The 16,551-nt window shown below is 36.8% G+C and overlaps 1 protein-coding gene across 4 annotated transcripts; it reads right to left on the bottom strand.

The window, feature by feature from the left end:
- Nucleotides 1-2,263: 2,263 nt before the first annotated feature.
- Nucleotides 2,264-15,899, bottom strand: PARP11 (poly(ADP-ribose) polymerase family member 11). 4 transcript variants are annotated; one of them, XM_072354997.1, is made up of 8 exons: nucleotides 15,724-15,899; nucleotides 12,331-12,459; nucleotides 12,115-12,235; nucleotides 11,743-11,818; nucleotides 10,141-10,213; nucleotides 9,921-10,051; nucleotides 5,685-5,836; nucleotides 2,264-4,173 (listed from the first exon to the last, which is right to left on the bottom strand). In XM_072354997.1, exons 1-8 carry the CDS (start codon nucleotides 15,757-15,759, stop codon nucleotides 3,860-3,862), a joined length of 1,032 nt encoding a protein of 343 aa, XP_072211098.1. In that variant the 5' UTR covers nucleotides 15,760-15,899; the 3' UTR covers nucleotides 2,264-3,859. The 4 variants fall into 4 exon arrangements, with proteins under 4 accessions (XP_072211098.1, XP_072211173.1, XP_072211255.1 ...); XM_072355072.1 differs by lacking the exon at nucleotides 15,724-15,899 and adding an exon at nucleotides 15,499-15,634; XM_072355154.1 differs by lacking the exon at nucleotides 12,331-12,459 and having other exon boundaries at nucleotides 15,724-15,888.
- Nucleotides 15,900-16,551: the final 652 nt, after the last annotated feature.

Below are 16,551 nucleotides of genomic sequence, written 5' to 3'. Positions count from 1 at the left end.
AGGAAGCCATAAGCAAACAAGAACATACAGGCACACCATCCTGGCTGACATGGTAAGGGAAGCAGCGATGAGAACAAACCTTATCAGTATGACTGATAAGGGCATATGTACGAGTGTGAGAATGTTTATTCCAGTAAGGTTATCTGATCAAGGACCCTGCCAGTTGGGAAACTAAAGGAAAAACAGGGATACCAGATACAAAGTATACAGAGATACAGACCTAACAAAGCAAATGTGGAGACAATGACAAGAAACAAAACTTGCTAGTCATGCAAACTGATGGGCTATCAAGAAACTGCAAGTTACAGGAAGATCAGCCTGGACTTTGCCACTGGTAAGTTGAAGGAAAAGGCAACTTAAAAAGAAGCGAGGATAAAAGGAGCTGACAACATATGAAACAGAGCTGATCAGTATTCTAGTCCGACCTGGGCCTCATCATCACAGTCCCTCACATATCATAATATCTTCTCATTAAATCTTTCCTTAACTGTTGCCCTGCATAATCTCAACTTCTATTCTGTGTGTATGTTTGCCACAAGGACTACGTGCCAGCTACTGGTAAAATCTGTATGTGTGCAAGTGACTTCAGCTACAGGTATCAGACTAGGGGAGTAGACACCCTGGCCTCTGGTGACAACTACTGGACTGAGCAAGGGTCCTAGCATTAGTAGCTTGCGGATGTGAAAGGGCTAAACAGACCCAGAGTGTCAGCTACTGAGGTCCACATGAGTGGGCCGAGTGCTAGCTACGGGAGTTAGACTGGGAGTGTAGGCCTGTGGTGCCAGCTACTGGTGTGACTGCACATGCTCACACCAGTTAAAGGAATGAGGGAGGTTTGAGTAACATTCTCAGGAACTAAGCTTGGAAAAAGGAAAACTTGCTCTGAAAAACCCACAAGGATACCACTCCTGTGACCACACTATTTGCAGTGCAATATGGCTTCCTTCCTCCCTCCCTCCCTCCCTCCCTCCCTTCCTTCCTTCCTTCCTCCCTCCCTCCCTTCCTCCCTCCCTTCCTTCCTTCCTTCCTCCCTTCCTCCCTTCCTTCCTCCCTTTTATTTTTTGCATAAAACATTTGATTTCTAGTGTAGCTCAATGACATAAACTTTTCTACTGTACAAATGACAGAATTTATGTAACTAAATTTATGAGCAATGTGAGCAGATTCTGTCTTTGTTAAACGACAGCAAAAGAAGCGCAATCAAGCAAGAAAAAAAAAAACAAAAAACAAACAAACAAACAAAAAAACAACAGCAAAAAAAACCAGCAATGTCTTTTGGCTGCTCAAAGATCAATCAGCTACACTAATTGCCACACTAATCCAAAGTTGCGTCACTGAAGAGAAGCAAGAAAAGCAAGGGAGACAAGCCTGTTACAAAGTATTCCATCTCAGTCCCCACTTTTTTTTTTCCCCCTCTCTATTCACAGTAGATAAAGTATATGGAGTAGACCTAGCCTGGGGGAGCACACTATTTTGTACAGTACCTAATAATAATCACAATTACAGCAGTGATGCACAATACTGATCAAAAGAACTTTAAGTCTGACACATGCTCATTAGGTATAGGTAGCTGACTCAAAACACATCAATAACTGATAAGTCTCCTTCCTAAAAATACCAGTTACGCAGATTGTATAAATTCCCTTTAACTTTCCTGTTAGGGTCTCATTTGCTGATATGTTTTAACAAGGATCAGTACCCCAGTGGTGCAGTTGGTAGGAGTTGCCGCTTGCAACACTGGAGGCCTGGGTTCGAATCCCCCCTTGTGGCGCAAGTGGTAGAAGTGCCTCTTTGCTACACAGAGGGCTCAAATCCTGGGAGTTGGACTCGATGATCTCTAAGGTCCCTTCCAACTCGCACAATACTATGATACTGTCTTCAAACTACTAGCTGTTTTTGCACTCAGCTTACCCTGGAATTTAAGTCACTAATTCTAGCTAGTATATTATGTATCTCAAATCTAGCTTTGAAGTGAGTGCATAGCAAAGCACTGGGTATGTGGGGATGGTTTCTATACAACAATAAAGCTAAAATACTTTGGTTTTGCAAATTTTCACTTAAATAAAAAAGTTTGTAAAGCTATCACTATAAACGAACTAGAAAGAATATTGACACTCTCCCAGAATGCTCTGGATGGTATGAAATATTTCAGCATAATCAAACATGCAACTATTCTAAAAAGCAAAGCTGGAAGATGAAGTTTGATAGAATACAGAGATGAGATAAGTTTAAAAAAAATATTAAGCCTATGTGAAAACATTTTGCAATAAAGCTAGTTTAATAAGAAAATTTTGCCTTAATTAAGACACATAAGAGAAGACCATGATCTTTTGTAAAGGTTTTAAAAAAAAATGGAAGTTTGACAACGTGTAACAGTAATTGACAATAGCAGCTTTTGTTTCCCATAATCACACCAAAACCCTTTTCATTTATTTAACATTCCTTATCCACCCCCCAAAAATATTTTCCTTTCTTCCTCTTTCAGTGTTTCTTTTATTAAGCCCAACTATTTATTGTACTGGTTGCCATTTACCTTTTTGGATTTTAATTGCACTTATAATCTCTGTCCCCTTGCCAGTGAGAGGAAGACATCTTTCTCAACAGATAGTTTAAGGATCAAGATTCATCAGCACAAAGATAATCACTGGGAATCAGAATACTACATTCAATAAGAGCTGAAACTACAATTGTGCAGTGATTTAGTAAGGTAAAGACTTGATTTAATTAAGTAGCAAACAAGAGAACAGAATACAAACCATTGGAAAAGATACTTAAGATCAGTACAGCTGATATTTTGTCTATGAGATCCTTAAAAAACAAAACAAAACAAAACAAACAAAAAAAAACTTGTTTCCTAGTTAATAAAGATCAGTTTGGACTTCAGAAGAAATAAAAGAACAAATCAAAGTAACAACAGCATGAGTTTCTGCTAATTAAGAAAACCTATCTAAACATATGTTATTAAAAGCTTTTTATTGAGGTGTTAGAAAACAAAAGAATGACATCTTTTGAAAATTTTCATTGTTGGTTAAACTTTGTATTATTCCCAGTGAAGTTAACCTACGTTGTCTTCGGTAACAGCAAGTAAACCAGCACTGAGTGCTTCTTAAAAAGTGATCAGACAAGATTACGTAATCTGCATGCAAATATATGCGTGCACATACATACTACAAGGACATAGCAAAAATACAGAGCAAGAACTCAGAAAGATATATGGCAGTGATGACATTCCAGCACTGAGCTCAATATTTATACACTGAACAGCTACCAATCACAAGAGCTTTAGGGTATCATTTTTGTCAAAAACAAACTTGAAATTGTAGTGAAAGAGTTTTGTAACCAAGCAAGGATATAACTGAAGTTTACCTTCAAGCCAGATGTAGCAGCTTTGTTGATCATTAGGTTCTGTACATCTTGAAACGTGTACTACAAAACACACATACATACGCAGCAGAAGTCATCCAGGTTTGGCTTTAAGTCCTACAGACAATCTTTATAAAAGGTTTATTTAATCACAAAGCTATAGTATTACAAGCATATCACTAGCACACAAATGACTACTTGCAATATATTTTTAAGAACTGAGAACATAAATCTTGTCTTTGAACAAAAACTTACTAATGCACTCATTAAGCAATTTCCAACTTGTTACTCCCTTATGTAAAGCATTAGTGAAGCTTATTTACAAATTTTCAAAAGCAGATGAACAATCTCTCCTAAACGTTTAACAGCTTCATAAACATATGTTAGCTTTTCTTTCACCTCTGTTCTTTCAGAGTTCAGGCTTTCATGTTGCTGTTTTTGCAGAATGAAAAGAAGTACCACAAAGACACAAATATTCAGTTCAGCTTCATTAAATTTAACAAAATTCTATTAAGTACTCAGGATAGATTTGGTTAGCATCAAAGATAACAAATATCTTTGGGTTCCAAGTATTATCCACACAGCTGTCATACAAGTTTACAAAACTTCCATCTCTTGAAGGAGGCCTCATGTATTTTGAATCACCATTGATATAGTCGCCAGTTAATACACGAGCAAGAAACATGACTTTATCTGGTTTGTGCAGATGAGGCTGCAGATTCACGCCATGAATTTGGAAAGTATCTCCATGCTTCATATCCTCTTTGCAGAAACGACTGGAATATGATGCATCTCTTGCAAAGTAGGTTCCTTTCAAATAAAAAGCAAATTCTTATTATATTCTTATCATGAGAGGTTAACTTGTAATGAACAGGTAGGTATCAGGATGACGAAAAAGACTGTTCTATTTATTAGCAATCCAATGATTTTTTTCTGACATGATAATCCAACGCTATATGAGCCAACAATGTCAGAGGTATGAATTTATGCTGATGGTATAACACTGGAAGTTGTGAATTCTCACCAATATTCTACTAAAATCTTTTTTCACGTGACAAAAGGATGCAGAGTGGCAGTCTGACAAAATGGTGACTGACAAGTAAGTGTGTATGAAGCAAAGGTGCATCGTTGAATTCCTCCATGTAGAAAAAACATGGCACCCACTGACATTCTTTGATGCTTACTGAATGCTCATGGAGACCAAACAGTGGATGTTAGTAAAGCGAAGCAGTGAGCGGTGCATTTCAACAGTGGTGACAGCAAAGCTTAAGACAGACCAAATTGCAAATGGCCTTGAACACAATGTGCAAGCTTGTCAGGACCCATGGAATGGGGCTGTAGGTGACAGTTCCCTGGATCACATCATTACTGGTGTCATGAGACATGGTGTCACCACTGTGTGCTGGAGTCAAAACAGCAGTACATAGAGTGATGACATCTGAATTCCCCACTGAAGAAAAAGTTCAAGACACTGCCCTTAGCAGGTAAGCGATGTGGACTGTCTTTTGGAATAGGGAAGGGGAGATCCTTCTGGATTTCCTAGAACTCAGACAAACCATGAACTCTGATCACTGTAACGTGATGCTGACTAAGTTGAAGACTCAAACTCCCAGAGTCAGGGCAGAGAAGAAGACAAACCTTCTCTTGCAACATGGTAACACCAGGCCCTGTATTAGTTTGAAGACCTTGTTGCACACTGCCAGTCTTGGCTGGACTGCCCTACCATATAGTCCAGACTTGGCACTTTTTACTTCCATCTGTTCGGGCCAATGAAAGATGGACTGCATGGGCAGCATTTTTCCTATCAACAACATTGTCACAGCAGCTGTGAAACAGTGGGTCACCTCTCCTGGTGCCAATTTTTACGACTGCAGCATGGAGGCTCTTGTTCATGGCTGGTGACTAATGTTGAAAAATAGTGTTTCGTAGCAGAGAATGTGCTCTATCAAACTGTGTTATTGTGCTCTTTGAATCCACTGTAGTTTCCATGGAAATAAATAGGAAGCATTACTTTCAGAGCAACCTACAGAACATGAGCAAATATTTTGTGTGAATATTTTAGCAGGGAGACTTTCCTTGTGAACTACACTGCTTTGCAGTTCACCCTTAATCCACCCTGCTCCCAAGTTCTACCCGTCAGTCATGCTGAATACACTATTTACCGTATTCTTACTTTCTTAATTACACTTGACGTAAAAGCAGAGTGATATTAAACATCTCCTGTAAAAACACAGGAGTATATCACAAAGAACATTCTATAAGGAACACTTAATGTCAAACAGTTCGGACTACGAAACTGCCATAGGTGAAAAAATATTTACCTTTCCCATACACAGCAGCATGCATTCCATTTATTCTCCAGTCAAAGTTATGAATACATATTGCTTCCACAAATTCATTACTGGTGCCATGAAATAACATTTGCTCGTTAATAGTTGTGACACCTCTTTTCTTCTTCAGTTGAGCTTTTTTCCTGCAGAGAACATACAATGCAGTACTATAAGCATTTGTACAAAATCAATAAGTTCCTACTCTGAAAAGGCTGCAGAGAGGCGACAGACTTAAAACTTCATGAATTTCACTTTTGCAACTGTCTATATGATTTCATATTTTAAAAGAGATCACAATTCTTAAGACACACATTTAGAAATCATGTCTGGATGCTGCAGACTATTTTCAGAAGTAATCTAAGGTTAGGAAAAAAAGGTCTTCCAAAATAATTTTATCAGTTCTATTTATGTGATAGCTTAAGTACAGTCATTTTCCACACATACGCTCAGGAAAAAAAAAAAAACCACATTCTTTTATTTTGTTGTTGTTTTTGTTCTCTTTAACTGCATAAACCATGCAGCCAGAGGGATAACAATCTTAATGGATTATAATTATCCCAGTAAAATAACAAAACCATTAAAAACAGAAGTATCTAAATGTTTAGGCAAAATTACCAACATGACGGTGGTTTTCTGAATTTATGGTTCACATACTTTCTGGAAGAGCCAAGTCTTGCGTTACACCATTAAGGAATTTTGGAAAGAAGAGGAAAAACAAACAAACAAACAAATAAAACAGATGAGCCTATATTACAGTCTTACGGGCAGAAAGCCATGGAACACGTACAAAACTAAGATGTATCATTGCTTTGTTATTGTCTATGTACCTGAATTTTAGGTTTATCAAATTAAGCAATCTGATCATAACTATAGCGCAGACGTGAACTGGGGAGGCATTCTCAGGGTCTGCAGTTTACATACATCAACCTCATATCAACCAAGTCCAGAGAGAGAGGCAGCAAAGGTTCCCATATTAAAGGCATTATATTGCAATTAGTTATGATTCATTAATAAATACATTTCAAAGGAACTGACATCTTGCAGTACTTAGCTTTAAGATATATTTAAATTGTCTTATTTTTAAGTTTTTATATTTTTTAGTGTGAAGTAACTAACTAAGAAGTGTCTTCACAATTTAAAAAAAAATAAATTCTTATTTTAAAACCATTTTCCAAATCTGAAGAACATCAGTATGAAGTCAAAGGCATGTGGGAGCTTTCACTAATTATCTCATTTGTGGCATTTTACGTCAGAGGCAGAGAGGTCCCAGTCACTCAAGTTGCACTCTGTAAAAATTATGACAAAGTGAAGGAGTCAAGATTCCTTGTATCTTATGAAAAACATCTGTGTGAAGCAATACTTCTGAGCTAAGGGCTACCAACGACGAATGCTGGAATACTTTTCAGTCAGTCACCCTCTACTGCTGGCTGGTGATCTCCAGCAAAGTAAAAAGGCAGCTTCAGCATCTGATGAAATAGAACACATTTGTTCCAAGAAAAATATGAATAATCATTTGTCCAAAAATATTTTCTAACAGTCCTTCACATCGCCAACCAGTTGATTTCATAATCTAAAATCCAATAATACAGTAACTATTAAAACAGACCGATATATTTTGACAATATTACAAATAGCCATTTAAGCAATGCTCATATTTAAACACAGACCTTATCAGCGAAACAAAACACTTTCTCAAAAACACAAAAGTCAGTAGCAAATCTTTCTCATAGTAGAATATCTGGGGTGTACTGGAAAAACTGTTTCTACAGAGTGCAGAAATGCCACAGCAAAATTTTTTGTTTGAAGCACAACTAAATTCTAGCTCAATTCTATCTAGAGTTCATCCACTCTAAAAATTATCTTCTTAACAGTTTTCACCAGCAGAGAAAAACTAATCCAGGAAAACAAAATTAAGCTGATCCACCACCTAAGCAGGCTCTCATACTGTCAGTCCACTCAAAAAAGGAGAAACCTAAAGCAAAACTAAATATCTAGTAACATGCTGCTTGTATACGTGCCAGAACACAGGTTGTTTCTATACGAGGGCAACAATCTCACTGACCAAACATCCTTTGCTACTTGCTCTGTTCCTGTAATCAATTATAAAGAAATCTGTAATGGACTGTGATCAATTATTATAATTACCACTGCCATTGGACCAGCCAATTCCTCTACAATTCCAAACCGAGATGCATAAGCCTATATATGCTAGATTAAGATTCATCCTTTGTTACTTTTGCAGTCCCTCATGGGACACCAGAACTTTTAGTGAATTTCAAATGCCGTAAAACCCGCTTTTCTGTAACATAATAATTTCTTCACACCAGTGTGTGTAAGCCCATACAGTCTAAATGGCAGAACAGTAACATACAAGCTGTATTTTACCTCTCAAATGGAGAGACAAGAACAGCACTTAAATCTCAACTGCATAGACATATTTTGGCAACCTTTATTATGCTACTTGTATCTTTGCCATAAAGGAAAAATGTTTTAAAACACAATTTTCTCCATATACTTTTATAAAACTACTAAAATGTATCTTGCTTCATAGTTCTATAGCAATACACTTGATGTGTAAAAACTTTTAGTGTAATACTCTCCATGTATAAAATTCAAATTCTCATTCTCAGTTTTGGACTTTAAAAATGCTTTAGAATAGCACCCATACATTCCAAGTTCCTAAGCCATGGACTGCTCTCGCTGGTGGGTTAGAGAGGTAAACTAGTATGTTCTTCAAATTAATTCAGTTCCTTATGTAAGCAAACATGTTCTCACCTCGCCTCCCCTTCCCTGCCCCTATCATCTACACTGGAGACACAGAGGACATTTAAAGTCTGCTTGCTATCTCTTTTTTCAAAAACTGATATATTGAGATGGTATAAATACATCTACAGAAACTTACTCAGAGAAAGGTGACCGTTAAACCACAAGGCCAAGCAAATAAGCCTTAATAATTAAAACTTGATACTAGGAATGAAGTAGAAATGGAACTTACTACTTCCAATTCTTCCAGGCCAACACAATATGAAAAGGAAAAGAAAAGAACCTAGAAAATGCTTTTGTAGCACTTAAATTTGCAGAAATGACACAAATTCATGCTAATTGGACACTTAACTCTGCTCTGTGTTTCATGAAGTTGAGAAATTAGACAAATGACAAATATTCTAATGGTCACTAAAAATGACTTACTTTTTTTCTCCTTACATTATGAGAAAGTATGGGTCTCTACCACATGGATATTCTGAACACTGATCACACTTGAACACAGTAAACTCAGACTTGGAGGACTTACAAAAAAACCCCACAAAACTGGTGCCATCCTTGTGAACACAGACAAATGATACTGATAGGTTACTAAGTCTACTTGCTGCTATTTTCACATAGTCTTTAGTATTTGACCAGTCAGTTACTGCTTAAATACTTTCTAGCCTTAAAATCAGTCATGAAACTAAAAAAATTCAGCTGAGCTTTATTATTATTCTTGAGGAGAAGCGGACATTTCTACATAGATAGGAACACCTTTGCCTTTTCACAACGAAAGAAAGGTTTAGTTCATATCAAACTATCTATAAAAATGCTAAATGTCTTTGTAAATATTTTCCAAGAAATTAAAGTTACTGAAATAGAAAGAATGCAGTGCCAAATGATAATTAATTGGTCTGTTGTTTTTTTTTTTTTTAATCTTGGAATGATTAGTTTTAATACGGATACAAAGTCAGAGCTTGATTCCCTACGCTAAAGTGATGATTAATTTCAGCACCACTATAGGAGCCCCAAAGTTAACGCACGAAGGGAATGCTAACCTACAGAAGTAAATTAAATGGCTCCACCACTCTTAGCTTTTTGTGTCTTTTTTTTTTTTCCTTTACAACTGCTTTTCCTTCATGCTTATGACATTAAGACATTACATACCAATTTATAAGCAACTTGCATCTCAATATTTTGAAATGATAAATTTCAACATCTGTGCTACATATATATGTAATACTAGTATAACTGCATTATCGTTCTGCACTTGTAGAAGTTAGTCTTCAAAGTTCTGTTTTTGAGACTGTCAGAAATTGAGAAATAAGCAAATAAAAAAGAATAAAAGTAACATATTTTAATTGTATAATAATTAAAATAACACATTTTTAGTATATAAAAATAAAATTAATTAAACATTTTCTTACTGAATGCCTTGCTCTGTTACAATCCTAAGACTGCTGGTTTTAAAAATAGTCTCACCTGCAAAAAAACTCCCACAAGTCTAGATTTTGTATTCTCTTTATTCTTTTTATTCGGTGGCTATCCATTGTTTTTCCAAAGAGACTAGAAACTTCATTGTATTCATTTGTTTTCTTTTGTAAAGGAATAAGCTGGGAAAAAAAAAAAAAAAAGGTTAGCACATTTGCAACATGATTTAATATTTCATTATGTGTTTTCCAACTTACATACCAACTCTTACCTGATACGGCTCCTCAGGATTTACATTCTCCCAGTGTGAAGGTATAGGGATGGACTCATTTTCACAGATGAAACTTCAAATGAAAAAATGGCAAAAGAGCACATCACAACAAGGCCAGAAAACTTTTTCCTATGAACTCTTTCTCCAAACAAGAGTATGCAAAAAATAAAAATAAAATAAAAAAAGTCCCAACCACTTAACAGAAAACTACTTGGTGTTTAATTCTAATAAAGGCCTCTTATCAGCTGGTAAAGTCTAAGGTAAAGATCTTACTCTGTATTCAAATTATGGCTTAGTTTATTACAAACAAACAATGGTAACAATGTTATTACATCGTCTGTCCAACAAAAGATACCAAGTTAAATTGAAAGGAATAGTCAGATACAGCTGACTACACTAGGAGAGCAACACAAATCTAGAAACCTGAGAGCACAGATACACCCTGAACATTTCAATAGATCAAGAACTAAAACGAGTCTAAGACTCTGAAAACTGCGCCTTCACTGGACCAGTCATCTGAAGTCATTGTGTTAGATATACACATTTAAAAATTATAGAAGATTAAAAAATAAAATAAAATAATTAAGCATGTACACAGCAACTTTAGACCTGGCAACAGACACTAAGTGCAGTAAACTCCAAGTAAAGAATAGTGACAGTATGTGAAACAGAGTATGTTGATTGAATTATCAGAAGTACTGAAGAGTTATTCTTCAATAAACATAAAAAAACTGAATTGCAAGATTACTGCATGTACGTTTCAGCAAACACCCAGTGAAAAACAGCTGACACTTGAGGAGAGGAGAGGAGAGGAGAGGAGAAAAAACCACAAAAAACAAACAATAACAAAAAAAAAAAACCAAAAAAAAAAACCAAAAAAAAAAGAGCCTGTCCTAAATGCCAGTGTTAAGTGATCGCTACTACATTTCTTATTACATATGTTCTTTTCATTTACATATATTTATAACATATAAATACTAACATATTTATAACATTTCTTATTAAAAAGTTATTTTCAAAAATGTACCCGGATAATAATTCAGAACTGAAATTCTGTTTAAGAAATATTTGGAAAAAGTAACCCATATTAGAGATGGTCAATTTTATCTGTAGTATTACCACTAAGTATACTAGTTTTTATTGACTACCAGAGCATTACATCATTACAGTGTTCCTTCTAAGTAATTTAGGAAGTCATTTTTATACTAGAACAAACTACTCCATTTCTTTCTGCTGCTGTTCCTCCAGTTCTCCAATCAGCAATTCTGATTTAACAGGTTACTTACTGCAATGGAATTCAGCAGCTGAAGTCAGGTACAAATTTAAGCAGCTTGCCAAAGCATTCCAATATTCAGTATGCCTTGCCTCTCCCTCTACAAGATCCTTATTTTCTCAATAAACAAACAAACAAATAAATACTTTTGTTATTCTCCCTCTAAAATTTCTTCCTTCTTTACTTGACTAGCTTTCTCATATTTTCAAATCATTTGACAAAGAAAGTAAATAAATATAGACAGTCCATAAAAAACATGTGTTTGTTCAATTTTAAAATCAAAAACAGGGTTAAGATCAAAATCAAGAGGCTTCATTTTATTTCCTTACCTGAAAGCGCTGATAGAAAAGGGAGCTCGCTTTATTGGACGTTGTTTAAGGGTAGTTAGGTTGGTTTGCTTCATCTCTGAGCATAAAACAAGAGTTACGATAAATGCTTCTGGAGTTCATCTATAGCATATGTGGGGTTTTTTTGTTTTGTTTTGTTTTTCCAAACAACATTACTACATCAAAAGCCTCTTGAAAGGAATTCCTATTTCAACAATTAATAAACCAACATCTTAGATAAAAAACTCAGAATACTGACCTCAGTATTAGGAGTTATTTATAAGAGTTGACAAGAATTGCGAACACTACACAAAGCAAATTAACTGGTGTACCTGACATCTCTGTTATTTAAGTTAACCCTATGAATATACATACCTGAAAAGTCTAGTGTGTAGTTAAATTTTGCAGTAGTAAAAGAAACAGAACCATATGGGTTTGTTCTGAAGCTCCTTTCAATATCTTCACTGCTAACTGAGCAATGACTATTTGAATCAGTCTTCAAAATAAATGAAAAAGTACATTTAGACATTTTCATCAATACGTTGTTTGAAATACAGAGGTCACAAGTAATACAACTTTGTTTGTAGTTACCTGAAACATATGCCATTTACCACACTCAGCCAAATAAAACCAGCCCCACTGAGTATCAGAGGTATCCATCTCTTCAACTGAACTTTCCATCTTTGGAAAGAGTTCTTCAGGTGTTCTTTGAAACATTTCCTGAAATATTTGCATGCATATCAAGTTTTTTGTGATACTCTTTGCAAAAGTACATTATTTGAGAAATTCATTAAAGAAAAAAAAAAAAAAGAAGAAGAAGAAGAAGAATAAATAAATGAATTGCAACTCTTAAATAAAAAAAACCATGGTTACTTTCTCTTTTACAGAGGAAATTTCTCTATATTCTACTTATTCAGTATTATCCTTTATGTTAGTTAAACATTTTTAAAGCTAATTCTTTCTCATATTTCCATAAGCATGCCCAGCCAGGAGAAATCAATATGCTATAACATATCAATGAAAGGTTCTTATAATCCTATGAACAAGCTATTCTTATAACAAATGAGGGTCAAATGCACTACATACGAATAAGGTGCTGGGGTTGCATTATAGCTTGACAAAGGCATCTACTAGATAAATACTCACCATGCATAAACTGACTGTACCAGACATTAGAAGATGTTAGAAATAAAAATAAGAGACTAGAGTCCAACAATGCACTGCTTCTCAACACAGCATTAACTTAAAAATGATACAACAAAATTACTTGGCACTCTGTTCTGGTACAATGGATCACACGGGAAAAAACAAAAACAACCAACCAACCAACCAACAAAAAAAAAAAAAAAAAAGAGAGACTTTCACATGCTATTATCACCATATTTAGGGGGGAAAATGGCATTTGAAAAGTTACAGCACAGGTCTATAAAAGTATGGCAAAACTGATTAGGGAATAACTGATGACATTTTCTTTCTACGTGAAAAGACCCATCAATGTTTGCACGTGTTAAGTTCACAACAATCTAAAGAAAAACTTCTTCATAAGAGAGATAGCAAACTGTGATATTGCTTTCTACATCGTGCTGTGGATACTGCAAGTTTATGCAAGAAGTGGCTAGGCAAGTTCATGCCTCCCAACAGCTATGCCAGTATACCTTTAGAATTATCCTAGCCAGTTCCCTTCCTCATTCAACAATAAAATCCTGAGAAACCTGAAAGTATTTGATTCTAATTACACATACAGCTTAACATACCAGCTCTATCCTTTAACTCCCCCACCAAACATCAAAATATGAAGCACTGGGTGAACTTCCAGAGGAAGAAGTATGACCTCCTCCCAGAAAGTACTAGGAATTTATCCAGACAAACTGCTTAACCATGACTGCACTCTTCCCATCATTTTCCTCAACTTAACTTTTTCTTTCAAGAAGTAGAACAATGCGCTCTAGTATAAATAATTCAAATAAAGTACAGTTAATATCCTGAATGCTTTAGTTCCTTCACAAACACTTCAAGCCAGAAAAAGGTAAAGAGCAACCTGAAGAATGCATACACTAGAAACTAGAAGAAGGCACCAACTGGCCAGTGCCGCTGGGGCAGGAGTTAAGAGCAGAAAAATGCTAGCACCACCCTCTACCTTATTTGCTGTGTTTGTTCTAGAAACAATCCTAGAAACCTCTTCATGGAAACAGCTAAAATCTGCATCTAAAATGAGGAAAGACTGTTTAGCACCATAAGTTCCAAAGGGCTATAAAAACATAAGCAGAAACCAGAGGAATCAGAGACAGACCTCCTCACATCTCTAATATGCAGAATTTGTGGGCAAACCTACTTTAGTACAAATGGAAGCATGCAAATCTACCTATATGGACAGCTACCTCAAGTTTACACAAAACTATACTAAAGGTACACTAGCGATGTGGCAAAAATACATTCTAAGAGCAAGAAAAACACTCTCTGTTCCATTCTTCACAACAATACAAAGCCATCGAGCCTACATTCACTTAGTTTTAAACCAAAATTGGCCAAAGATCTTCTGATGATCAGCTTCCACCTTCAACTTGATTCTTCTGATTACATGAGTATTTGGCCCTGTTCTATTCTACAGGCTGATATACTGTAGTCTACACACATTTTTACAGCGAAGGGGAACACAATCCAGGCTTTTTGAGTAAACTTAAGTTTCCTTATGTTTCTACCAAAACTGTCAGATTGCTGCAACATGCCAAGATTAGTTCAGGGCCCTGAATCTGATAATTCACATCAGTACTGGCTTTCAAACAAGTTATGAACAGTGAAGGCATATTCACCTATGCCCCATCAAAACACATTTATGCATCTGCAAAGAACACAGCTTCCAGAATAAATTATTAAAGACAGAAGTATTCCCACAGTTTTAAAAACTCAGACCATAGGCACTATCTTTAGATGGGAAATACAGGGTTAACAAGTAGATTCCAGGTACTTCTAAGGAAAAATAACTCAAATACATAAACACAACAAAAGAGCTGTTCTCAAAAGTGACGCAAATCTACAATACTTGAAGAAAGTTACTCAGCTTACCAAGGAATTTAACCACTATATACACACCGTTTATAAAGCAAATATAGCTTTTTGTCCAAAAGCTATGAACACATGCATAGTGAACAGAAATATATCAACGGACTTTCTGAATGACAGGTTGTCAACTATCAAAGATGCAGTGAGAATTTTATTAGCAATACTATTTCTAAACATAACGATTTCCATTAATATCACTTACAAAAATGGTCCCATGAACATCTTAAAGGCAACACTACTACTTTTGACAACAAAATTCTCCTTCTAAATATAACTAATTAGTATGTTGTGCTGTGACTAGTGTGGCTTTATTATTACTCCTAACCTCATTTACCTATTAGCTCTTTTAAGCTTGAATAAGCATGTTTTAAGGCACATCCAGATGCTCTGCTTTCTTGCAGTGTCCATTTGGCATATTATTGTTGAAGAATGTTTTACCTACAAACATTATCCAATGCTCTGATGTGAACACATGCACCATGGCCTCTGTCCTCTTAGAAAACATGGTATGTGATCAGGTATGTGATCTTAAAAGAGTACAGGGCTGGGAAGTGGAAGTGAGAAGGAAGAACTGCATTAGAAGAAGTACAGGGAACAACACGTGATAACTTCCAGATCTATATCACAATTTCTCACTTTATAGTACAGAGGGACAACGTTGTAATGAGGAAAGCGTTAAGCCACACACGGCACCACTACCTCCCGATCTGTCTCTCATGCTCCTCCGAAAAATGGAGAAGATGGCGGCCTATATCACCATCCCCTCTTCCCCGATGTTGTAACGCTGCCGCTCCCCACGCCTGCGGCGGGTATGATGGAGTGAGGCGGGGCCGGCCAGGAAACGGCAGCGCGTAGCGAGGAGGCGGGTGAGGAGCATATGGAACGGAGCGGCCATTTCCCCATCCCCCTCCCGCGCGCACTCACCGCATCTGCCGCCCACCCCGAGCTCGCTCCCCACATGTTGGCCGGAGAGTGGGGAGGAGTGTATGCGTCGGGGGAGGAGGCGGGGGAGAAGGAAGCAGGCCAAGCGTAGCAGTGCAAGTCACGTCACTGCTTACACCCTGGACGCTTCCGTTACCGATAGCAGAAGAAAAGGGAGGGGCAACAGTTGTTACTGGCAACGCTATATCGGATCGTCACATAGAGAGGCGAGGCCTGGTATGCAAATTTCTAGCGGAGTGGGCGGGGTTGAAGTAAGAGGAGAGAGCGGTTTTGTTTGATTTTGTATAGTGCCACGAAGATGCAGCGCTGAGTGGCGCTGTGTGAAGCTGTGGCTTGGCGGGATGGCTGTGTGGGCCGGTCTCCCTGAAGCAGCTGTGTGGCAGTTTGTTAGTTGTAGGTTCTTCGGCAGTCTTTTAACCACCCTCTGATGTGTTCTTTTAATTATTGGCTGTATTTGTGGACAGGAAGGGGCTTCTTCTCTGCAAAAGATTTTTCACAGCCCATAATTTTCCTTAAGAGCCTTTATATATATTCTTTGCACATAGCATTTTAATGAACTCATACTGTGTTACCAGCAGGTAAGGCAGCTCTAAGAAGATTATCTAATGAAAATAAGAATAAAAGCTGCAGCCTACCGTGTTATCCATCAAGTTGATCTTCAGAGTATGAAAAATGAACACTCTGGGCAGCTTTACCCTGTAATCAAGATCTAAAAGTGGCAGCAGCTCTAGGAAGGGCTTCTGGTAAGAGGACATAGTCATACAGGTGCCTTACCACAGTCCTTCAAGGGAAACCTCTAGGATGAGAGCT

This window comes from Excalfactoria chinensis, chromosome 1 (genome assembly GCF_039878825.1).
Source record: "Excalfactoria chinensis isolate bCotChi1 chromosome 1, bCotChi1.hap2, whole genome shotgun sequence".
Classification (NCBI taxonomy): Eukaryota; Metazoa; Chordata; class Aves; order Galliformes; family Phasianidae; genus Excalfactoria; species Excalfactoria chinensis.
The sequence above is the reverse complement of the archived record's forward strand: the minus strand, read 5'-3'. Positions and strand labels throughout refer to the sequence as shown.